This window comes from Cebus imitator, unplaced genomic scaffold (genome assembly GCF_001604975.1).
Source record: "Cebus imitator isolate Cc_AM_T3 unplaced genomic scaffold, Cebus_imitator-1.0 Scaffold112, whole genome shotgun sequence".
In the NCBI taxonomy this organism is placed as follows: domain Eukaryota; kingdom Metazoa; phylum Chordata; class Mammalia; order Primates; family Cebidae; genus Cebus; species Cebus imitator.
This window is the reverse complement of record NW_016107427.1, coordinates 4,300,591-4,325,137: the sequence shown is the minus strand read 5'-3', so window position 1 is coordinate 4,325,137 and position 24,547 is coordinate 4,300,591. Positions and strand designations below refer to the sequence as shown.

Here is a 24,547-nt window from a genome sequence, read left to right as displayed (position 1 = left end):
TTTTTTTGGTAAAGACCATGTTTTTCCACCTGAGCTCAGGTGATCCACCCGCCGCCTCGGCCTCCCAAAGTGCTGGGATTACAGGCGTAAGCTACCATGCCCAGCAGCATTTTTTAATAGAAGAAAGTGTGACAGAGATAATAAATTCCTCTAGGTAGGCACGTTTCTCCTGGGGCCAAAGGCACTCTTGCAGTGAAAGAAGTGTTGCTATTAATAACCAATGACCCCGAGCCTGATGGTGAATCTCTCCATGTTCTTTCTCTTGATGCAGGTTATAACATGTCTTGATGCTTCCTCTGGTTTTTCTAGAATGCCAGCAGTTACTCTGCAGAGATGACGGAGCCCAAGTCGGTGTGTGTCTCGGTGGATGAGGTGGTGTCCGGCAGCATGGAGGCCGCTGAGACAGATCTGCTGAATGGGCATCTGAAGAAAGTGGACAACAACCTTACAGAAGCCCAGCGCTTCTCCTCCTTGCCTCGGAGGGCAGCTGTGAACATTGAATTCAGGGACCTTTCCTACGCGGTTCCTGAAGGACCCTGGTGGAGGAAGAAAGGTAGGGAGGGTGGCTACTTTGTGTATCGAGCTGGGTGGAGCCTCTGAAGGAGGCAACATGTTGTTGGGGCAGAATCGGGGTTTGGAGTTTGGGAGGCTGAGCTTCTCTTCCCAGCGCCGTCCCTGCTGTGGTCAGTTTATTCCGTTGCTTTCGGCCAGAGTTTACCTCACCTATAAAATGAACAGGTTGGATTTGGTGATCTCAGAATTCTCGGTCTCTGAAATTCTATGACGTCACTATGGAGAATTTCACAAAGATTGACCGGTGTCCAAGTGTGCTTGTTCCTGGCATGTGCTCAGAGAGTCCTCTTTTGTGGCTTTCATTCATGTCCATCTTTCAAGTTGGAACTGTTTTTCAACCGCCCAGAGCAAAATGGGAGACAGATGCCCCCTCCCAAGCGTTAAAAAGTTTTAAAAATTGGCCAGTGACCTAGACCGACCTCTCCAGAGACCCATCTTGAAAGGATTCTTTTCTGGGTGGTTGCGGTGGGCTAGAAAGAAAATTAAACTGTTGTAAAATGAGCTGTATCAATAAAAGTAGGAAAAACAGAGATGATGGAGCTCAGGAAGTCTCTGAAACGCCACCAAATGCAGGAGTTTGCCACCAGCTTATTGCATGTTGCAGGGAATTGATGAGTGGTGGTTTGAGTTTTCTCAGCAACCTTCTCTGCCTCTAGAGTTTGGAAGTTTGTAGGGTTAATGCCACCCTGGGTTGGTGTGTTTTTTTCCAGCCTGATCTGTTTCTTCCTGTGGAATTTATCCTTCATCTCCTTCTGCTCCATGCACTCCTCGTCTGCTCCTAAGTGGATCAGACAGGTGGGTGGGGGAAGCTGATAGGGAGAGGACATGTCACACTTCGTCAGTAAACTGTGGTCCCTAGTTTCTGTGAATCATGGAAAGCAACTTGAAAATCCGTGAGGACTTTGGAATAATACAGATGACTCAGGTACCCCTGGAATACTCTAATTTTTTTAGGACTTTGAACTTAAAACTGGATTCAAATCTTCTCTCACTTTGAAAAGGACCAACCAAGACTCATGTTTTAAATTTTCAGTTCTTTCTTCTTTTCCCTGTTATATTTTGTTTTTCTACCTTCTTGAAGCTATGTCTTTGAGGCCCTTGGCATGAGCAGTCCAGTCTTCCTTGTAATCACAGTTTTAGAGCCTCGACAGAGTGGTCCCTGTTGGTGGACCAGTTGGTGGCTGGAAAACTGTATGTCTGTGTTTGCACAACCAGAAACAGATTCTTTACCTTCTCAACAGACAATAGTATAGCATTGTGATGTGATATCTGCATTTTCAGAGCACACCAGCCTGTTTTGTTAAGAAAGCAGCTCTGTGAAAGGCTCAGATGTGGACCCACTCCTTTGATCCTATTGAAATTGCAGCATAGGGTTATGGCCTTCTCCTTCTCAACTTACAGAAAGATTTTATAGAAAAATGTATTAAGAAACCAGGACACCGTGCCATGTTTTGGCCTCATTTGTCTATAAAGACAAACTGTGGCAAAGCACTGAGCAACATAGAGCGACTTCTGTCTGTTATGTGTGGCCTTTGACATGTTATGATAGTGGAAAATGCTGGGGAGGGTGTCTTGTAAAATTAAGATGGGTTGTAATGCAGAAATGTTGACATCTGAAAACTGGTAGCATCTGGGTTTGAAATGTGTTGACATAAGCCTGGCACACAGGTGTAGCCAGTGTTTGCAAGAGGAGTATCACTCCTTTACCCAGTGTACTAATCTGTTTTCACACTGCTATAAAGAACCACCTGAGACTGGGTACTTTTTAAAGAAAAGAGGTTTAATTGACACAGTTCTGCATGGCTGGGCAGGCCTCAGGAAACTTACAATCATGGAGGTAGGTGAAGGGGAAGCAAAGCACATCTTACACGGTGGCATGAGAGAGAGAGAGAGAGACAGAGAGAGAGAGAAAGAGCCCACACACTTTTAGACCATTAGGTCTCATGAGAACTCCCTCACTAGCATGAGAACAGCATGGGGAAACCGCCTCCATGATCCAATAACCTGCCACCCACTCCCTCCCTTGACATGTGGGAATTATAATTCAAGATGAGATTTGGGTGGGGACACAGAGCCAAACCACATCACCCAGCATGTGACTTATCCTTATATTCTCTAAGTGTTTAAACTGATCACATGAATCATCACAGTTAGCCAGCAAGTAATGGCTCTTAGCTGGGGAGGAGCCCTAACTGTCCATTCTCAGAAGTGCAGCCTGGGTAGGTGGCCACCAGATAGAGACTTGCCCTGCAGTAACCTTTTGGGCCCAGGCAGGGGAGGAGCCCAAAATGGGCCCCCAGGGACCTGCCCATGAGTCAGAAGTGGGTGGAGCCAGAGAGGTTGACAGACAGGATGTGTCTGGTGTGTTCCAGCTGCTGGTTTCTACAAGGGCCAAGGGTAGTTTTGCTGTCTGGCTTCCTCCTCACTGCCCTCCTAGCCACAGCGGCACCTGCATCTGTCTTCCCTCTCCTCGCTTCTCCTCCCCTGCGTCCCCATCCTTTCCTTTGTTCCTGGTGCCTGCAATTGGGTCTAGATAGTTTATCATCCCAGCACACAGACTGGAAAGGAAACTGTGGCAAAGGTGATTAAGGGACTTGCCCATGCTCCTGGGCTCTAGAGGGGAGGCCTAGGATGAAGGCAGCAATTTCTAGCTCTGTGCACTCCAACATGGTGGCCATGCCTTGCCTAGCGCAGGGCCTTATGGAGTGCTGGGTCCACACAGCCAGCAGGGAAGCAGAGCTCTTCCTGGAGGCTCTGGCACCCACAGGGTTCCCTGCTGTTGGTGGTTTGGTTGCTGCTGCTGAAGAGTTTTTCCTGCCGAAGGAAGTTCGATGCCAAAGCCCTCTCTGTGTCCACTGTTCTCCCATCACCAGCCTGCTCTTGGGTGCTGCGTCCAGTTGGCTGCAGACTTGCGTTCCCCAACTAAAAGCCAGGACAATCAATAAAAGGGCACACTAAATGTGGATCTTGCATTGGGGCTGCAGGAGAAGCTGCATCCCACTGGACCTCGCACACACAGGTCGCCACCCTCCTGGTTCGCCTCTGCGTCTGCTGGTCTTCCAAGTTGGCCTCTTTTGCCCCTCATGCATGGGTTTCCCCCCTTCCTCTTTTTGCCCCTCCAATTGCTCCTGGTGGTCTCAGTCCCCAGCCGTGATTAGGTTAGGCTGAGAATTCATAGCCCAGCCACACTCTGCATTTCTCTCCTCTCACAGTGACAGAGTTTGTATTTGGCATCATCTCTGTGTGACATTGGGGCAGGGACTACTTCTCTGACTGCTCTCAGTTTTGCTGTCTGTATCAAGTCCATTGTTTTCAACTTTTAAAAATTCAGTTTGAATTGAGTGAATTGTAATGATCACACTGAGGCTGGACGTCCGAAGGTAAGAGGTGAAGGTCTTTTGAACATGCCTAGTCCCATGCTTCACAGTAGGGCAAAGGAAACAGGAGCTGAAGCACAGAGATGATTTGCTCAAAGGCAGAGCCTGGGCTGGGACCCAGCTGTTCTGACTGGCAGTCCAACTTCCTTCCCATTACAAAGACGCTGGACCACTCTAGTTGATTCCAGGAAAGACTCTTTCTCACACAATTTCTCCCAAAACATGGTGCTGTGATATGAACTCAACATAGAGTGCCATAGCAAAGCTGGGCATTTAGACCAGAATAACTTTATGAACTTCTATATAATGATTTTAAAGAGGACTTTACAATCCTTGCAAGAAAGGCGATGTGAGAACAATAGTGGTATTTTTAAGAAGGAGATGCCAGGCACTGATTCTTTAAAAGTTTTGAGCTTGACGATTACTGAGCATTGAATATGGCGTTTAACAAAACATCTTGTATTTTCAATTGTAGTTACATTTTCACCATATGATTAATGATGTCTTTGGAGGAAAAACTACATCATATAATAGATTTCTAGCAGAGAACATAATTGTGAGAGGAACTATTCTCAGGAGAGAGAAGTACACCTCAAGGATAATTTCCCCGGCTTCTGATACAGTAATTACTCTCCCTCAAGGAATTCATTCACGTAGCTTGTGCCGATGGGACAAATGGCTCGGAACAATATCAGCTTTGGTGCCATCACACAAACTGTGTTGGGGACGGATCAGAGTGGCTTGGTTTAGTTGTTCCTCCTCACCGTTAGGTGTGACTCTTTTGAAAGGGCCTTTGCTTCCTACAGAGTAGACACTATGATGAGAACATTTAGGAAAGTGGTTAAGAGTAAATTCACAGAATAATTTTTTTTTTTTTTTTTTGAGACAGAGTATCACTCTGTAGCCCAGGCTGTAGCGAAATGGCACGGTCTCAGCTCACTGCAACTTCTGCCTCCCGGATTCAGGCTATTCTCCTACCTCAGCCTCCCAAGTAGCTGGGAATACAGGCACCCTACATCATGCCCAGCTAATTTTTGTATTTTTAGTAGAGATGGGGTTTCACTATGTTGACCAGGCCAGTCTCAAACTCCTGACCTTGTGATCCTCCTGCCTCGGCCTCCCAAAGTGCTGGGATTACAGACATGAGCCACCGTGCCCAGCCTAAAATGTTTCTTAGGCAAAGATGATGGGGATGAGCAGACTTTATTGTAAGCTGTTTTCAGAGCACATTTACACAAGGGTCTCATTTTATTAGGATGTGATTGGCCACAGTGAACACATGGAATGCTTGGGTTCTCATCCACTGCCCATCCCCTAGGAGATCCTGGTGGTTTCCATGCCTGGTTGACTGAATGAGAGCCGTTCTTCAATCCGCTGGCTCATGGGCCCAATTCAGGAGGGATCTGCACGTTCTCCATGTGGAAAACTGTGATGTAAGGTTCAGAGGCGCCACCAGGGTTGTAGGAGTAGGGAGGAAGAGACTCAGAACCAGGTCTGTGGGATTTCAAGCCAAAAAGGAGCTTAGCAAGTGCTCAGCCCTGACGTGGGCACAAGACTTGACCACCAAGGAACAGCTAGCTGTTCCTAGCCCTGTGTTATGAAATGGTTTGGGGTTGCCTTGGCTATAAACTAATGTATTTTCCTTTTAATTGGCCTGCTTGGATGTCAGCGGCCGTTGGCCATTTATAGGGATTTCCTGTCCCTCTGGAGAGGTTCTGGCTCCTGTTTCCTTACCAGGAAGGAGGCTGATGTGAGTGGCATGCTTCCTCTCCAACAGCTGAAGCAATTCTCAGAAATTAAACTCACCCCCCAAGATTACCTTGAGGTAAAGTTCAGGCTGAGAACAAATGTCGTATCTGGGGCTTTAGGGCATTTTCTCTTCAATCTGCAGTCAGGCTGTGGCCTCGACATGGTGACGCTCTGATGGAATGCAACATTGTGTCCTGCTTGAAACCCAACCCTCCAGCCTCATCCTTGCCAAAAACCAGGAAGAGGTTAAACATTCTGGGCAGCGTCAAGTCAGATTATCTGTATTGGTTTGCTTCTAAGCTATAAAAATATTTTGGATACCTTTCTCAAATTTAGGGTTGCTTTCTCTTAATTTCTATAGCCATTTCACAAGGCCTATAATGACAGGCCGGCTAAAGTACGTGGAAGACACCATTAATAAATCCTTTCAGGAATTCCATTAAGGGAAGACTGGATTCCAACCAAGTGCTGGTGACTTGATCCAACCCTCTAGAATGGGGAGGGGAGGCAGCCCAGTTAAAGGCAGAGTGTGGAGACTCTGTTGCTAGGGCTTTTCAGAGGGTCAGGTGCTCAGGCTGAAGGGGGATTGATCGTCCCCTAGCATGAATGAATGACTTTTGTGCTTCTTCGAGGCTACTATGCTAAGGTGGGTTTTCTTGTGGACCCACAGGACATTTCTTTTAGTCCTTTGCCTTTATTGGAGCCTATAGCTGATTCCTAGTACAGTGTGGTGGCCCTAGGCCACTTGCAGGGATGGTGTGCTTGAGGCTGGGACATTTACAAAGAGGAGCTGAAGGCCCAAGTCTGCTTTGGGGAATTCAGAGGACTGGAGAACCCTTCTCTTCCCAGCTGGGGCCAGTTCCTAGGTTCTCAGTGGCCCCCAGGAGCAGGTGGGTGGGCTCCCACTCAGGCCCTGAGGGGCAGTAGTTCTTTGATGATGAGGTCTTCTGGCACAGTTCTGACTCCTCTGCCTTATAGGGCCCCCAAGAGACTGAAAAAATGTCGAGAATGGACAGACTCTCGCAGCAGGTTCATGTGAGATGATTGTTGAGCAGCTATGTGCAAGACCAAAAGGGTTTGTTACTTTCTTGGACAGCCTTCACATCCAAGGGCTCTAGGTGCCCCCCTCTAGCCAGCACATTCCTGTGAGCATGTTGCATGGGAAGCCAAACCCTCACCAGCTGGGACCTGGGATCTGGGTACGTGACTCCCATGCATGGTGTCGTCAGCTGCAGCAGCCTCCCGGGACAAGGCTCAGACGGCTCTGCCAACATTGGCCTTGGGGTCTTCTTTTTTCTTTGCCACCCTCAGATTGGCAGGTTTTTTATTTGGACATGTTAATACTTGTGTCATTTTCCCACAGAGTGCTCCTGTTCTCGAACCATCTGGCCCCTTCAGTTCAACTCTGTAGGACTGTGCTTTGCTCCATGGGGGTTGGTGTCATTGTTTAACTGTTGGAGGACGTTCTTACCATGGTCATTTTCACCTGTGTGGTGGGTGCCCCCCTGCTTTCCTCTACCTCCTCAAATAGGCTTGTATCTTGACAAGTTCACATTCTCAAATGGAGGCCCTCCCTATAAACCAGAACCTAATCTACCAGTCCAAGAAATAACCAAAGGCGATATTTTGATGAACATGACACCGTTTCTTTTGTTTATAAATTGGCAGGGAAAAAATGTTTAGTAACCATACACCTGCTCTTTCTGAGTTCAGTTCTAGAATCAACAGATTAGCTTATGAACAAAGAAAACCATGTGGGTCAGATTAAATATATTGAAGGACTAAATTATAAAACTAGGAATTTGTCATGGAGTTGCATTCTCCATCAAAATCATGTTGATGAAGTTCCGGCACCTGCACAGGAAAGCTTACTCTCAAATAAAACGTACCCAGTGCTGACTGTTTTTGCTCATGTTGTGAGAGAAGGCATCAAGATGGGTTTTCAGTCATGGGTGGTGGCAGGTGGGCCTCCAGGGATCCAGTCTGACCTGCAGCCAAGAGTTTCACTTCCCACTTTGTCAGCTGTGTGCTGTTTGTCACCTCCATGCTCTGTGGGGTAAATGGCATTTGGTGTCAAAAGTAAGACATGCCAGGGTGACTTCAGGGCTGTGATTACATCCAGCTGAGACCTATATTTACAGTCCAAATCTTGGAACCAAGAGGAATCATGGTGTTGCAGTAGCCTGCCCTCCTGCCCCATGGAGGGAGCCTTTTTGCACAATTCCTGACAGGGACAGCCAGCTTCTGTCTGAGTACTTCCAGCAACCAGGAACTGACACCTCCCAGGCAGTCAGGCTATGTTTGCATAACTCTGGTTCTTAGAAAATGCTTCTGTCTGTTGAGCTGAAATCTGTATTTGGGCAATGTTCATTTGTGGATCCAGGTTCTGCTTTTTGAAAACTCTGCAGACCACGTAATCTTGGTCTTGAAATGAGCTCACAAATCAAGGTGAAAAGCCCAGTCAAGTACAGAATAACCAAATGCATTACAATCCAGGCCTGCCTTGAGAGGAGGAAATAAGAGGCACATGGCCCTAGCAGGAAATGAGGTTAGAGTCCTGCTTGGGAAGTGAGCCTCACAGCGGCAGCCTTAGGGGGCAGGGCAGTGGGCCGGCGCCCCTGCAGGAAGTTTCTTGCTGTCGGTAAACTGATAAGGGTGGAACTCGCTTGAAGGGCAGAACCTGAGTCAGGTTCTTTCTGTTCCTTTTACTGTTATAAGGCAACTTGGTGCCTTCCAACCAAAAAAGTCCCTCTCTCTTATATCGCAATTGCCTATCTTGAAAGTAAACCTTTTGGCAGGAGTTTTATGGGATTTCTCAGTTGTTATTTCTCTCCCACTGTTTTGGGAGAAGTGGATTTAAAAAAAAAATTAAAAATAACTGGTGTTTACTGAGCAAATGCTGTTTGCTTTATTTGGCACTTTGCCTCATTAAGCCTTAGGGGAGCAGCATGGGGATACACATCAGTGTGGCCTTCTTCGCCAGGAGGGAAGGAGGGTAGAGGGAGGAAGAAGGTCTGCCCAGGACCCCTGGCAGGTAGGGGGCAGGTCCAGGACTGAACTTAACACCTGGGGTCCCAAATCCCTGCCTCTATAAGGGCCACTGAGAACTCATCTCTTTGCAATCGCTCAGACCCAGGTAAAATGGCCTTTGTTGAGTTTTCCTTACCCAAGACATAAACCACAAACCCTGCTGACAAAAGACCTCTCCTCCTGAGGAACGTATTCCGGGAGTTCTTTCATGGGTGCAGGTATGGGGCATCTTTGGCCTCTATCCTTTGTCCGGTGCTCCCCATACCTGGCTGCGGGCTGCGCTGGGCATCTGTGCCCGCCCTGACCCTGGAGTTATCAGGCCACCGGGCCTCCACCCAGACGTTCCCTCGCAGGGCGGGATTCATCGTGGCCGGTGGTGATGTGCAGGCTCCCGGAAGCCCGGGCTCTGCCCACCGAGTGTCAGCTCTAACGCGGGCTCTCCATACTGAGCAAAAGTCCCTCCTTTCTCTGGCTGGTCCAGGCGCTGACTCTGCAGACCCCTGGACGCAGGGTGACGTTCGCGCCCTCGCCCACGCTGAACGCCCGAGAGAAAACAGCGCTACCCCGACCCCTTCGCGCGCGCGCGCGCAGGTGTGGGCGGGGCAGGTGCGCACCGCCGCGCGTGCGCAGTGCTCGCCTGTCAGCAGCCGCCGCCCGCGCCGGGGTTACTCCCGGTCAACGCTCGCTAGTAACCTCCGCGGCAGAGCGGCACGCGGGGAGCATTGCGATTGGCTGCCGGCGCCAGGCGCTGTTGCCGACCGGGAGGAGGCAGCTGCAGCGGCGAGCGGGGGTCGCTGCCTCCCTAGGACAGGTGCCGCCCAATGCAGAGGGGATCACCCGGGTCGTGCAAATCCCAGCGCCCCGCACGTGCTGGTGCTCTCCTCCCCCGGTCCCGGAACACGAGGCCAGGAAGCCTGAGAGCCCTGGCAGTAGGAAAAGTCGCCAGTGTGGACCTGAGGGTGGAGGTGTTGGCCCCGGGGCGGCCTGCGCTCCCTTTAGGCTTGAGCAGTGAATGGGAGACCCGGGGAATGGAAATGGCGTGCCAGTGCTGGTGTGGCAGGCCCGCGGGTGTGTGGGATCTGGGCTTCAGGAGCTTCGGGGGACTGCGGGAATCTTACAGACACATGTTTAAATGGAAGCCTGTCCACGAGAAGAGTCAAACTAAAACATTGAAAGGGATTTGTCCTGAGTGACCATGGTCCGTGACATGGCCTCAGGAGATCCTGAGAACACGTGCCCAAAGGGGTCGGTGACAGCTTGGTTTCATACTTTTAGGGAGACGTGAGATAGTGATCAATACTTTAAGATGTACATTGGTTCCGTCCAGAAAGGCAGCACAGCCCAAACGGGAACTTCCAGGTTATAGGTAAATTTAAATTTTTTTCTAATTGATTGAGTTATTATAGATAGAAAGGGATGTCTGGGTTAGGATAAGGGGCATAGGTTGTATCATGCCAGTGAGGTCTCCAGGTAGCAAGTTTGAGAGAGAACAGACTGTAAATGCTTCCTATCAGACTTAAGGCCTATGTTGCTGTTACCGCTAGCGGATAGGATAAGGCATGTCCCGCGGACCCCCACTTCCGGTCATGGCCTGAGTTAGTCTTTCAGGCTAAATTTTAGAGTGTCCTGGCCATGAGGGAGTTCCTCCTCATGGTTGCATGAACCTTTGAATTTTATTTTTGATTTACAGGTCTTTACTTCAGGTGGCACAATTTTCCCAGGAGACAGTCGATTTTTGATTCCTTATAAAATGTCCTGGTTTTGTTTTTAGTTGACAGCGTGGGGTGAAGCTGTAAGGGAAGCAGGGCCTCCTGGGGTTGGGTCAAGCAGGTCTGAGGCTTCTCCGTGGTCAGCACTGAAAAATGGCCAGGGTGGGGTTTGGAACCTTGGAATTGCTGTTGGGAATCTGCAGCATTCGCTCCGCTAAGCCCTCTGGAATCTGGAGATCATGCTGCAAGGTCACACTTCCCGGCAGCCTGCCGAATCACTTCTACCCTGGGCAGGTTAGCGGCAAGGACAGATGACAGCTGAACTTTAAGGAGTGTTTTCCAGGGCATCGATTACAGTTTTGCGTGTGTGAACCCACAAATGTGATAAACATCGTTTCCATCAGCTGTACTCTGAGAACCTGGAAGGCCTGGGGCCGCTTCGGTGGAGTCGGAGGTGCCACGCTTTGGTCTCTGGGGACCAGGGCCTTCTCTAGACACCCGGTGGGACTAGTTCCTTTGGGCGTAATTTAGGTGTGTTGTGAAATGTTAAACATTGTCTTTCAGACGCTTTGCTCAACCTCTTGGGCTCCTGACCAAATGCAGAGACCCAAGGGCTTGCTTTTCCTCACAGCCTCGGGTTTTCATTGCCTTCTTGCTTATTTGATTTTGTGACTGTGGAGCTGGCATTTCTGTAAGCCCACATAGAAATGACAGTTTCCAAATCTAAACCCACTAAGCCAATGGGGGGTGAGTGGGGACACAGGAAGCCAGAGATGGTGGTGGATGAAAACCTTTGCTACAAGAAGGAAGGAGACATCTATAATAACTGTGGTGTTACAATACTAAAAACAGTAAGGATGTGTGTTGCTAGCATGAGAGTGTACTCTGTATAAAAGTCTGGTGGAAAAGGGAGGAGCCCTTCACTAAGTTTCGTATTAGAGCTCACATTGAGAATGACAGCAGAAGCTGCAGTTTCCTGTTTCTGAAGACCTGCAAATGAGTTTGTCCAGAAAATAGCTGCATCCTGAATGGTATGAGCAGGAGGCCGCCCAGCCTTGTGCTTCTAGGCCTCCTCCCCTTCAGTTGTCATAAACGTGTCATGTGCCCTGGCCCAAACTCAGCAGCCTTTCTCTGAATTTCATCTGGTTTAGAGAGGAAACTGGGTAGCACCATCTTGTCATCTCTCTTCCAAGGGACATTCTGTGCTACTTGAGAACTATACTGCAATCTCTGAGTTGGCTAAGTCTCTGGCATATGAGTTTCAAAGAGCTTAGCCTGGCCAAAAGAGCTCTTGGAGCCCTTTTCCTCTCCCAGCTTTGCTTCTCTGCAGCCACTCCCCACGGGCTAGCCAGGCTGAATTGCCTGTCATTCTAGCATTTGTGTTTTCTTTGGGCCACACCCTCTGCCAGGAACCCACCTCATCTCCCCAGTCTAGGGGAAGCCTTCCTTCATTTGCCAGGAGTCTTTCCTTGTTACCTTCATACTCCTCTTCCCCTATGATCAGGGGATTATGGCGCTCAGCATGGGATTTGTGCTTCTCTTCTGAGCTTCCAAAGTGACCCCTGCATCCCAGCTGCACAGTCAGCACCTGGCTCAGAGCTGGCGAGCAAATGAATGAATGGAATCACAAAAAGCTAAATCACAGTAGAAGAGCATATACTTTTACCCCACAAGATAGCTTGGTAACAGAGAAGTGGAGAGGAAAAAGAAGAGGCTTGAGATACTGGGCAGTTTGGATCTTCCCTTGCTGTGTCAAACCCGTGAGCCACCTCTGACTTCTTCATGCGGGTAGTTTCTGAGGACTGTTTCTTTGGCCTCACTTACAGCACCGTGGATGGGTCCCAAGGGCGGGGAGGTTGAGGGATGATAGGGATGGTAACAGCCTGGATTCCAGGTCAAGCAGCCTGCTCTTGAATGCCAGCTCCACCTCTTCTTAAACTGACCCTGGGCCTCAGCTTTTTCATCTGCAGAACAGGGCTGATCAGAGCGCCAAACTCAGAGGGTCAGAGTGAGGAATAGCAGAGGCCATCGCTACAGCTGGGCTGGCACACAATAGTGCTCAAGGCATTTTACTGTTATAGGTCAAATTTTGCTAAACATTGATTTTTGTGTTCTTGGTTTCATGAAGCCAAATATTCCTCTTTCTAATAATAATAGTATTAGCTTGGTATTCATTAATTTGTGAGCAGTAACTTATGCTGTCTTCCCAGCAACCCTGCGGGCAGATTTTCTCCCCATCCTCTTTGAGGGAGGAAGATGCTGTGGCCAGAAGCAGTCGGGGCCTTTGCCCAGGCAGCACAGAGTGCCCTCTCTTACACAAAATGGGGGTTTCGAATCTCAATGCCCTGAGCTCTTGGCTTTCCCCAAAACGGGTTCCATGCTCCATGGAGTTGTCCTCTGAGATAATTTTCATATGGTTTTGTATGTTTTGATCTTCCCTTGCTGTGTCAAACCCATGAGACTTCCCCTGGTTTCTTACTCATGGCTCATATTAGGACTAATTTCAGACACGTTAAATGCCTCTATCTTGAGGCTTGTGTACTTGCGTGTACAAGACAGGTAACAGTCTTATTTCTGAGAGATCTCTCAAGTACTTTCAGATCACTGGATGACAAGCTTTGCATCTTTGAACTATTTATATTTCAGCATCCACATTTGTGAGCTACTGGATGGAAATTTCCACCATTGAAACAAAGCTTGGCAAACAACGTTACACTTCAGAATTTGGCACACGGGCGAGGTTGATGCAGGTTATCTTAGGAGGATGTGAGATGTTATCAGTTCCTGTGAGTTTTAGTCTTGTGGCTAGATGGTCATGACTGAAAGTTGAGGATGTGGTGCCCATAGGTCTGGCTGGCAGCTCATGGCAGAGAGAGGTGACAGCAGCACTGGGGTTGGGGTTGGTGGGAGCCACGGTCTCACACCCATCGGCAGGGTATGAATATTGTTCTTGGATTTGCAAATATTTAATGTAAATCCTTTGATGTTGTAGCTTTGTAGAAAATGCACTTACTCTCCTTTGCAGTAGTTCTAAATTAATATGTAACAAGAAGGAGGTTAAGATGAATTGAACGATATGTGGAGCTTAATTAAAATTTTCTTTCTCTATTTCTTTTAATAAAATGATTCCGATGTGGCACTTTGTAGCAAGATGCCCTCAGTCAAGGAGGAGGCAGTCTGGGATAGAGCTTAGGAATGTGGGCTCCACGGGAAGAGAGTCTGGGTGGGTTCAGAACCAGCTCCACCACTTACTAACTGGGCAACTGGATGACTTAGTTACCCCTCCTATAAAAAGGAAATAATAATAAAAATACCCAACTCATTAGATCAAATAGCTCGATGCCTATGAAGCACTGTGACCAGCACGTGGCACTTGATAAACCATGGCTACCATTCTGATATGTGATGTAATAAAATCATAATAGCTTAGAATTACCAAGATGGATTACAGCCTTTTAGTTCTCATTCTAAACGTAGGTGTGGCTTGATACCTTAGGCTTTAGAAATGAAAGAGAAAGAGCTGGGACATCGTCAGTGGCCAATGTTGACTTAGCGTTTCCTAGGCGCCGGGCAGTGTGCTCAGAACCTCACACCTGTGTGCTCCCGTGAGCCTCATTGCTGCCCTTCGAGAGGGGCTGGGGAAGGGGAGGTACAGGGGGCTTGTCCGAGGTCACAGGGCTGTAAGCAGCAGACCCAAGAGGTGACCCAGGCAGCTGCCTCCAGAGCTCCACACTGGTCCCCTGGCTGGGCTACAGCTTGCCTTTGTGTGTCTTTGGGTGACCCATGCTCCTAGAGCTGGCTTCCAATTGGGGCAGAAGGCCTTCCAGGGCCTGGCCCTGGCTAATACGATGGCTGCTGTTCAGCTCTGTGTGGTAGATGTTCACGCCACTCAGGTGATAAGCCTTTGTTACGTGGCCTCTTCAGAATCAGCGAGCTGGGCACGGGGCCTAAGCTCCAGAGGGTTCTTCTTCGGTCATTTTTGGGTGTCTGATGATTGATCGCCAGGCTTCCAGTATATCACCACTCAAACTGGAGCCCCAGTAAGGGAGCATGACGTCATTTCATCCCCTGGGCCACGGCTGCAGGAGCCCATGGTGCCTTCTGCAGGGTACTGGAGAACGCTGTGCATGCTCACCTTGGGACAGGCAGGAGAGGAGGGCAGGTGGCAGGACAGGAGGGCAGGTGGAAGAATGAGGACGGTTGCAGCCTCCAGGTCACACAGTGTTATACCATGCCATGGTGCCTGCCACGCTGGGTCTCTAACGGCCACACAAGACACTGCTTCCATGTTATCAGTAAGGAAATTGCAGCCTGGAGAAAGATGGGCGACAAGTTCAAGTTCCTGCTGCCAACAGGTGGATCCCAGGGCCAAGCCTAGCCCAACTGACCCCTGGCTCCTCCTGTTTGCTCTTCAAGGTCGTATGAAACAGCCAGTGACTGCCTAAGGCCATGGTCATTTTCAGTGAACTTGAAACATTAAAATGTTTACTGCCTTCACACTTATGCCTTAAAAAGTTTGTTTTGTTTTGTTTTGGTTTGGTTTTTTGAGATGGAATCTTGCTTTGTCACCCAGGCTGGAATGCAGAGGTGTGTTCTCAGCTCACTGCAACCTCCTCCTCCTGGGTTCAAGCGATTCTCCTGCCTCAGCCTCCCGCATAGCTGGGACTACAGGCGCCCACCATGCTTAGTTAATTTTTGTTAATTAGCAGGGTTTTGCCATGTTGGCTAGGCTGGTCTCGAACTCCTGACCTCAGGTGATCTGCCTGCCTCAGCCTCCCAAAGTGCTGGGCTTATAGGCATGAGTCACCATGCCCAGCCAAAAAGTTGTTTTTAATGAGAATGAAGCCACATCGTTGAAAAGTCTGATGAGCTTCGGAGATTGTTTAATGGCAGAGGCTACCAGCCAGGTCTCATGGCCTGGATCAGATAAGCCCCACTGTCCGGGAGTCTCTGGGAATCTTATCCTGCTGAATTCACAAGCACATAGTGAGAGCACTGGCCACTTTCAGACGTGACTGCCTCTTAGGATTCTGATGGTGATGACCCTGGCTGGGCCACCAGCTTTCAAAATCCATTTACCATAAAAACCAAGTGCATAGGAGATGCTTTTTCCCCATGACATCCATGAGCTTACCATAAACCGAAAGGGGGAGATGCATCAGAGTGTGTTTCTGTGGGGAGTTCAGAATTCCACAGGGCAGCAATCTCAGCACTTTGGGAGGCTGAGGCTGGTGAATTACTTGAGGTCAGGAGCTCAAGACTAGCCTGGCCAACATGGTGAAACCCCGTCTTTACTGAAAATACAAAAATTAGCAGGGCATGGAGGTGCACACCTATAATCCCAGCTACTTGGGAGGCCGAGGCACGAGAATCATTTTAACCTGAGAGACAGGGGTTGTAGTGAGCTGAGATCATGCCACTGCATTCACAGCTTGGGTGGCACAGTAAGACCCTGTCTCAAAAACAAAAAACAATCCATAGGGCATTTATCATTTTATACTCTTTCCTAAGAGATTCTCTTGTATTAAAAATGCCCTTCTGGGTGCAGTAGCTCATACCTGTAATCCCAGCACTTTGTGGAGCTGCAGCAGGAGGATTGCTTGAGGGCAGGAGGTTGAGACAAGCCTGAGCATCAGAAACCCTATCTCTCTTAAAAAAAAAAAAAAAAAAAAAATAGCCAGGCATGCTGCGTGCCTGTGGCCTCAGTTACTTGGGAGGCTGAGGTGGGAGGATGACTTGAGGCCAGGAGGTTGAGGCTGCAGTGAGTCATTATCACGCCGCTGCACTCCAGCCTGGTCAACAGAGCAAGACCCTGTCTCAAAAAAAAAAAAAAAAAAAAAAACTCCCTGTGATGTTTTTGATTATTTGTTTTACAAATATGCCTGCCATTGAAGGAGCAAACGGTGAAATCCCTTTCTGAAACACACGGGGCAGCCTCAAGGTAGACTCCAGTACATTTTACTGTAAGCAAAGTTACAAAGCACGTGCAGTTCTTACTAGTGCATTTTGATTTTCTAAGTTTCCTTTAGGGAATGTTGGCTTTTTAAAAAGACTGTACAATGGGTCTGGCATAGTGGCTCAGGGCTATAAGCCCAGTGCTTTGGGAGGCCAAGGTGGGAGGATTGCTTGAGCCCAGGAGTTCAAGGCAGGCCAGCCTCAGCAACATAGCGAGACCCTGTCTCTACAGAAAATAAGATTCGCAGAGCAGAGTGGAGTGCAGATGTAGTCCCAGCCACCTAGGAGGCTGATCAGGGAGGATTGCTTGAACCTAGGAGTTCAAGGCTGCAGTGAGCTATGAGCACTGCTGCGTACTCCAGCCTGGATGACAGCAGAGACCCTGTCCCTGAAAACAAAGCAAAAACTCAAACTGTGCAATGAGAGAGGAGGAGGGAGCTGTATCATAGATGTGTGACATCTGGAACCAATCAGCGACACCACGGAGGGAGGAAGGAGCATGAGGAGAGGTGGCAGGTGACGTGGCTGCTGGAGAACGCTGGCCTTTCGGGCACGTTCATTCTGTGCTGGCTCTTGTTATTTCACGATTTCCACACCCCAGTCCTTTCAAGCCAACCATGAACTGCAGCAATGACCCACTGACTTGTTTGGTGTGTTTTTTGGTTTTTGTGCCTCCAGAGGCTGAAGTGCAATGAGGCAATCAAGCGAGCTCTACCGCGGCCCTGTGGGCTTGAGAAAATGCAGGCGGCTGGGCCGCACCCAGGGAGTCTGAGTGAGCAGGTGTGGGGCGGGCAGGGTTCCATGTCTCATAAGTAAGGGGCGAGGCTGCTATTGCTGGTCCGGGGATCCCACTTTGAGAACTGCTGAATTAGAGTAAAGAGGAGTTGATGGCCACGTAGGAGCCACCCCGGGCCCTGGAAAAGCTGGAGCAGGAGGTGGTGGTGTCACCCACGTTTGCACTGGAGGCAGGAGCTAGGGGCCTGCTCTCCCAAGGTAGGCAACCTCTGCATCTCCCAGTTTCCAGGGCTTCAAAGTCAGCTTTCCTTGTGAACCTGGATGGTCAGACAGAGATGCAGATGGCTGCTTTGTGTGGGACAGCAGGGCCAGGTGGTGCCTCATAAATTGCACTGTGAATTTGGGGAGCCCGTCAGCCCCTTCCCTCTGCAGGGATAGGAGCAAAAGCTCACGTCCTCCAGGGTACCTCCTTGGGGGCAGTGGACTGCTGTATGCCAGGGAACAGGGCAAAAACGCCTGGACTCAGCAATTTATATTATGTTTTAGGAGAGTGTAGATTTGGTTTTTATCTTAATCTGATGCACAGAACCGTATTTTGATTGTGTGTGTGTGTGTGTGTGTGTGTGTGTGTGTGTGTGTGCGTGCGTGCTGGTTTGCAATATCACCTGGGCGGGATAAAGATGATTAGGTTTCTTTCTGCTCATTTGTGAAACCTGTTCAAGCTGCAGTAAGATTGTCATGATCTCCGGTGTCATCTGATGTATCCCCAGCCAGTTCCTCTGTAAAATCTGGAAAGACGGTAGTTGCTGAGGGGCTGAAACAGAGGATTAATGTGAGAGTGGAGGCATGTCTATTGCAGGATTCCTGAGGCCCCGTCTGGACAGCGGTGGTGGAGAAAAGTGAAGAGAAGTGCCGTTCTATCTAACCTAGTCATTTTCTTTCCTCTTCTGTAAGGCCTCTTTATCTTTGGCTCAAAACAAGTTTTGTTTTAAATTGCTCTCTTCTTGCTAAAACATCACTGTAAGTGACAAAATTATTTGCAGAGGCTGGAATGTGAGGTTGGCTGGGGGTGCACAGGGCATCCTAGGAGTGGACATGGGGGCTCACAGGGGGTTGAAAGGGGCATCCAGGCTCTGAACTTCCCTTGTCCCCTCCCAGTGCAAGGTTCTGGTAACACTCGATCCTAACAGAAGAAGGTCAGGCACTTCCACGGTCCTCTGTGCCAGCTCTAGGGACCAGATGACTACACGGTTAACACAGCTGTCGCCTTGCCAATAAACTGATGAACCTAAAAGATCTCAAAAGCTTCTTCTCTTCTGCACTGCATTTCCTAAAGTCGAATTTACAGTCTTGTCTTACTTTGCAATCCCCACTTTTTTTGGGGGGTGAAGAAATTGAACTTTTCCTCATCTAAGATGATGGCATATTTTGAGTTGCAAGGATCACAATTCATGAATTTTAAAAATTATCCCTGGAACAGGGACATGGCCGTGGTGGTCTGAGAATAAGCTGGGCAGTGCGAAGCCTTCTTGCCACTGCCACTCAGGTACGGAGCTGTTTACATGACATCCATTTCCCAGCCACAAAAAGCTTGGGAAATACCCAATTAGAGCTGAAAGTGACCTTCACTGCGGGGGAAGCACACTCACAAATGAAACAAGTATAGGCAGATGAAATCCCCAGCTGCTGATGGAACTTGAGCTTCAGAGAGGGCTGTTAACTTGGCTGGAGCCATCCATGGAGGGGGTGAGTCGAAACCATGAGTGAGAACTCCATATGGGAATCCACCACCTGCTGAGAGTGACCCCCAGAGAGAGGACCGCCTTCCCCAGTCCTTTCCCAGCTCTGCCCCCACACACTCCACAAGCTCAGGGCCACAGTGGGAGTTGAGTGTTTGGAGTGAAGACCTTGTGTTCCCTGGGGCTGCATTGGGGGGCAGGGGGTAGCTCCTCCAGTGAATCTAGACACCCCACACGTTGTACCAGGGAGTGGATAGGGTGATATAAACTTCTGAATCCGAGGATGTCTGAAAAGCCACAGAGGTCCAAAGAAAACAGGATTTACTTAGAGAGTTGAGCCCCTCCACTAGCTCCCATATAGGCCTGATTACAAGGAATCTGGTGGGTTGCAGTGGTACTTATAAAAATTATTAAGGAACCAGAAAATTGCATTCTTCTCCAATTGGCTTTAGGCATTCAGCCCAGATACAAGGATTATGAAACTTAAAAAACAACATCTTAAACCCAACTTAACCCCAAAACCATACCTTAACCTCAGTGAAGCATTCTTGGAGGGTGGGTGCGGCCACACATCCTGCAATCTAGCTCAGACGAGATGGCCTCCCTGGCCAAGCATGGGGACAGAAAGAAGCAGGACAGAAGGCACAGGACAGACAAGACCGAGCTGGTTCCCACGTGTGTGAGGGAGGCAGGGATGGCCCAGAGGCTGGATCTGCAAACGGGAGGCACGTCGGAGACAGAAGAGAGCACAGCTCACAGCCGAGATGAGACCAGGAGAGTTGGGGCAGTCATTCCTTATCTGTTCCTGAGATTCACCCTTTCTGAAAATCATCTGCACATCTAAGCCTCTTGGTGCAACTCCAATGAGGAGAGGACCGGGCACCAGACAGCGGAAAGTGCTGACCTGGCAGCACAAGACTCCATGGCTGGTCCCTTCTCTCTTGGAATGGCCTGGAACTCAATCAAGAACAGCAGCCCCAGGAGCATCCTAGAGAGGTGGGGGCAGATGGGGGACATGGCGAAGGAGGGAGTGGTGACTCTGGGCAGGTGGCAAGAGCCAGCTGATGAGGACGGGGAGGGAGGTCCCTTCTCCACCCATCCGCACTGACATCTGGGGTACTCACTTAAGCTACAGATGCCAGCCTTTGTATTTGCAGAGCGGCAGTGACTGAATTTACCATCCAAACACGTCAAAGAATAAATGCACCAATTTTTAGAGAGGCTGTAGATATAAAGCCATTTCTCAAGAGAAATGATAGTTGTCACTGGATATAGGATAGCTTTGGAAAAGAATGATGATGGAGATATTTGTCACCTCTTTACTATACTGGCAAAACAATATAGCTGCTCTAATAATGTACCTGTTAATAAATGTTTTCATAAAATAATCTCAGTCGATGTGCAAAAGTAATAAATAGTGTTGATTTACTCAGATGGCTAAGGGAAAGAGATTCCCAGTTCCAGCTTTTCCTCACTGACATAAAGGATGGACTATCATTTCATGAGCTTTTTAGTTTCTTCATCATTTTACCTTTCAGAAAGAAACAAATGTAATTTCAAGATACAATGGCGTATGTGCAGATATATGAATATGTATGGATTTATGCCTCTGTATGCAAAGGCATACATGTATGGTTATATTTTAATGAGAGCACTTTTTTAAGTTAGAAAAAGACCTTAAAGATTCACATAGTCCATTCTCCTCATTTTATAGATTAGAAACCCAAGGCCCAGGCTAAGATTTTTGGTTTAAAATAAACCAGTTTTTGAGATTAAATTCTGGTACTGCCACATCAAAATTTGAATCTTATATGCCTGTGTTTATTTTGTTCTGAGCAAGAAGGTTTGATTCCATCATTCGTTAAAAAGTCTCAGGTAACCTGATGGGGATAAGTTTTTAAAAGGCAAAAAAAAAAAAAAAAAAAAAAAAAAAAAAAAAAAAAAAAAAAAAAAAAAAAAAAAAAAAAAAAAAAAAAAAAAGGCCTGTTGAGGTGGCTTCAGCACTTTGGGAGTCGGAGGTAGTCAGATCACCTGTAGTCAGGAGCTTGAGACCAGCCTGGCCAACATGGTGAAACCCCACCTCTATTAAAAGTACAAAAATTAGCCAGATGTGGTGGCACGCACCTGTAATCCCAGCTACTCGGGAGGCTGAGGCAGGAGAATCACTTTAACATGGGAGCCAAGATTGTGGCTTTGCACTCCAGCCTGGGCGACAGAGCAAGACTCCATCTCAAAAAAAAAAAAAAAAAAATCCTACAATTAAAATGATACTACAGGACTTAGAATTTGACTATGATTTTAAAACTATTCTGAAGAAACTTTGTTTTACTTAAGTTAGACGTGACTGTCTAAGGTAAGTATATGAACTATTATAAATTTTCCAGAAACAATGTCTAGCTTGTCCTCTTTCTGTTTCTCGGTGGGCTTGTGTCTTTCTCCAACTGAGTAATTTTCAGGGTGAAAATAGTTGAGATTCTTTTTCTATTTTCATTATGGGGAAAAGCATCCTTTCTTCATTTAACAAACTTTTATTATCTGTTATAAGCAAAATATTTTTGCTCAGTCTTGGGCAGGAAAAAGTAAAGAAAGCATGTCCCTCAATTGTTTATAATTGACAGGGTCACAGGGAGCCCTTGCTATTGGGCAGGGGTTCTTTAAGATGGTGAACAATGCCTGGAGAAGGGTTATAGGAATTGGAGGAGAGATGAGATCTTTGGAGGAATCACAGGCTTTGGGAAAGGCCACAGGAGGGGCCGAACCAGGGCACAAATCGGTTGGTAGAGACCTGCGTGGGTGTGGTGTTTAGAATTTTGGTAACGGGAGAGTGTGGTGATGGGCAGTGTTGGAAATGGACTTTCTGGGAAGCATTTGGGTGAAGATCTTGGGCTAGAATGGTGACTGCGATGTAGTGGGTTGATGGCGACCCTCCAAAACGGTACTTAGATGTCCCAGCTCTCAGAACCTGTAAATGTGACCTCATTGAGAACAAGGGTGTTTGCAGATAGATGTCATTAAGTTAAGGATCTCCAGATGGGGCCACCCTGGACTACGATGGAGTCAAAATCCAAGGATATGTTCTTATAAGAGAAGGGGAGGAGAAAAAGCCACAGAGACACAGGGGAGGAGAGACAGAGGCGCGTGGAGAAGGCAGCCCATGAAGCTGGAGGCAGCTGTTGGAATGCCACAGCCACAGCCCACAGACACCTGGGGCCAGCAAGAGCTGGGAGAGGCAAGGAGGACCCTCCCCTGGAGCCTCTGGAGGGAGTGCTCTGCCCCCAGAACTGGGAACAGCACATTGTGTGGTATTTTCATATGGCTGCCTGAGGCCACTAATATTAAACAAAGGTAAAGGAAGCAGGGAAGGGTGTGAGAGAACAACATTTTGGAAAAGAAAAGTGATAGGAAGCACAGAGAGGAGGCGGAGCAAGGAAAACTGAGACGCCGCCGTGGCGGGTGCAGGGGCAGCCTCCGCAGACGTCATTTGGCTTTATGAAGCCGAGTTATAGATGTACCCTCTGTGGTCCAACATTTTCATTTTGACCTGAATGCAGTGCTCTCAGCAGCACTGTTTATAACAACAAGGATACTGGATACGGCCCAAATGCTCATTGAAAGAAGAGTGAATAAGCCGGGCAGGTATGGTGGTTCGTGCCCAAAATCCCAGAACTTTGGGAGGCCAAGGTGAGTGAATTGTTGGAGCCCAGGAGTTCAAGACCAGCCTGGGCAACATGGTGAAACCCTGCCTCTACAAAATAAAAAAAAATAAATAAAAAACATTTAAAAAACCCAGATGGGTGTGGTGCACACCTATAGCTCCAGCTACTCAGGAGGCTGAGGGGAGATGTTTTTGGACTAGGGAGATTGAAGTTCCAGTGAGCCATGACTGCACCACTGCACTCTGGCCCTGGTGACAGAGCAAGACTCTGTCTCCAAAAAAACAGAAAAAGAAGAAGAATGAATGAATAAACGAACTGTCATGGGTCCCACAGTGAAATGTTACCGAGCCCAGAAGAGACGTGAAGCATAGCCCCAGGCATCCACAAGACCAGCTCTCAGGGACAAAACAACGTGGAGGGAGAAAAAGCAATTCCTAGAATACACACAGTTCTGTGGCCCCAAGAGGCAGTCAACTTTGGTTTTTCCAAACATTTTTTGCCATTTCCAAACTTCCAAGCATCCAAGAGTCACCAAAATTGTTAAAGGATAAATATGAATGTGGTACAAGAGAAGGAAAAACAAGGGAGTAATACCATTCAGGAGAGTGGTGACATCTGGTGAAGGCAGGGGACTGGGGTCAGGGAGGGGCACGGCCTGGGGAGTGCTGCTGAGGTGGCCGCCGGGCTGGCTGGTGGCACATACAGGGTCACTTCTTTTTCTTCCTCGGATCTTACAACAAGTCATCTGCACAGAGAGTAAGTGTCATGTTGTCTGTGGACTCTGGAGCCAGACCGCTCAGTTTAGGTTCTGTTTTTGCTCAGTTTCGCTTCTGCTTACTGGCTGTGGTTCTTGGAGAAGGTTATTTCAGGTCTCTGGTGCCTCAATTTTCTCATCTTATAGGTGGTGCCTCCGTTTTCTCATCTGACAGATTTTATAAATGGGTGTATTGAAATATGGACCTTGCAGGGTGCTGGTGAGAAGTAAATGAGTTACCTGGTGCGAATGAAGTGAGGGAATGTGCGGGAAAGCGTAGAATCGTGCCCGAGGCATAGTAGATCTGTGTAAGCATCAGACGTTGTCATCATCAGCATCACCATTTTGTAAAAGTAAGGCAGTCTGAAATCAAAGAAGGAAACGGAAGGTATGGAGCTGTAAAGAAGTGAGAAGGAGGGCTGGGTGCAGTGGCTCACACCTGTAATCTTAGCACTTTGGGAGGCCGAGGCAGGCAGATCATGAGGTCAGGAGTTAGAGATCAGCCTGGCCAATGTGGTGAAGCCCCATCTCTGCTAAAAATTAAAAAATTAGCTGGGCATGGTGGTGTGCTCCTGCAGCCCAGCTACTCAGGAGGCTGAGGCAGGAGAATTGCTTGAACCTGGGAGGTGGAGGTTGCAGTGAGCCAAGATCACACCACTGCACTCCAGACTAGGCAACAGAGTGAAACTCCATTTCAAAAAAAAAAAAAAGTGAGAGGGAGATGAAGAGTCCTCGCTGGGGGAGGAAGGTGCCCGTGTGTTGTTTGTCTTGGGTCATGTGTCAACACATATAGGGGGCAGGGAGAGGGGCATTTAAGGATTCTAAGTCTTAACCACCGAGGACACTTTGGGACAGGAGGAGAGATGAAGACTGGGAGAGGAACTGAGGGTTTCTAGTTGGGCGTGTTGACCTTCTCCTGGGGTGACACACACCCAGTTGAAGCCATGTTCCCGGGGACAAGCAGAGTGGACCGAGCACTTTGGGGACTTCAGTGCTTCCAGTCTTATTTTGAAGGCATTATAGAATAGAAGCCAGATCCAAACCCAGTTCATGTCCCCTTCACAGCCAGGTGCCTCAGTGGTCTTTGGTTTCCTGTGAGTGCTGTGGGCATCCTGCATGGAGGAGGACTCCAGGGTCCCAGGGATAGGCAGCCGCATGCAGTGGCGCCCAAACATGGAGGAGCACACTCCAGCTGAAAATGGGGCTGGGGGCTCCCAGCGAATGAGTCAGGGGCTGCCCACGAACTTCCCTGCAGGCCTCCTCCGGTGGC

At 48.5% G+C, this 24,547-nt stretch overlaps 1 protein-coding gene across 2 annotated transcripts in view; it reads left to right on the top strand.

Moving 5' to 3' along the window:
• The window catches only part of ABCG1 (ATP binding cassette subfamily G member 1), a 78,836-nt gene that overhangs the window by 6,561 nt on the left and 47,728 nt on the right, over nucleotides 1–24,547 (top strand). For both annotated transcript variants that reach the window (XM_017538602.2, XM_017538603.2), the window contains exon 2: nucleotides 310–553. In XM_017538602.2, the coding sequence (XP_017394091.1) occupies nucleotides 310–553 (244 nt within the window). The remainder of the gene's footprint in view (nucleotides 1–309; nucleotides 554–24,547) is intronic.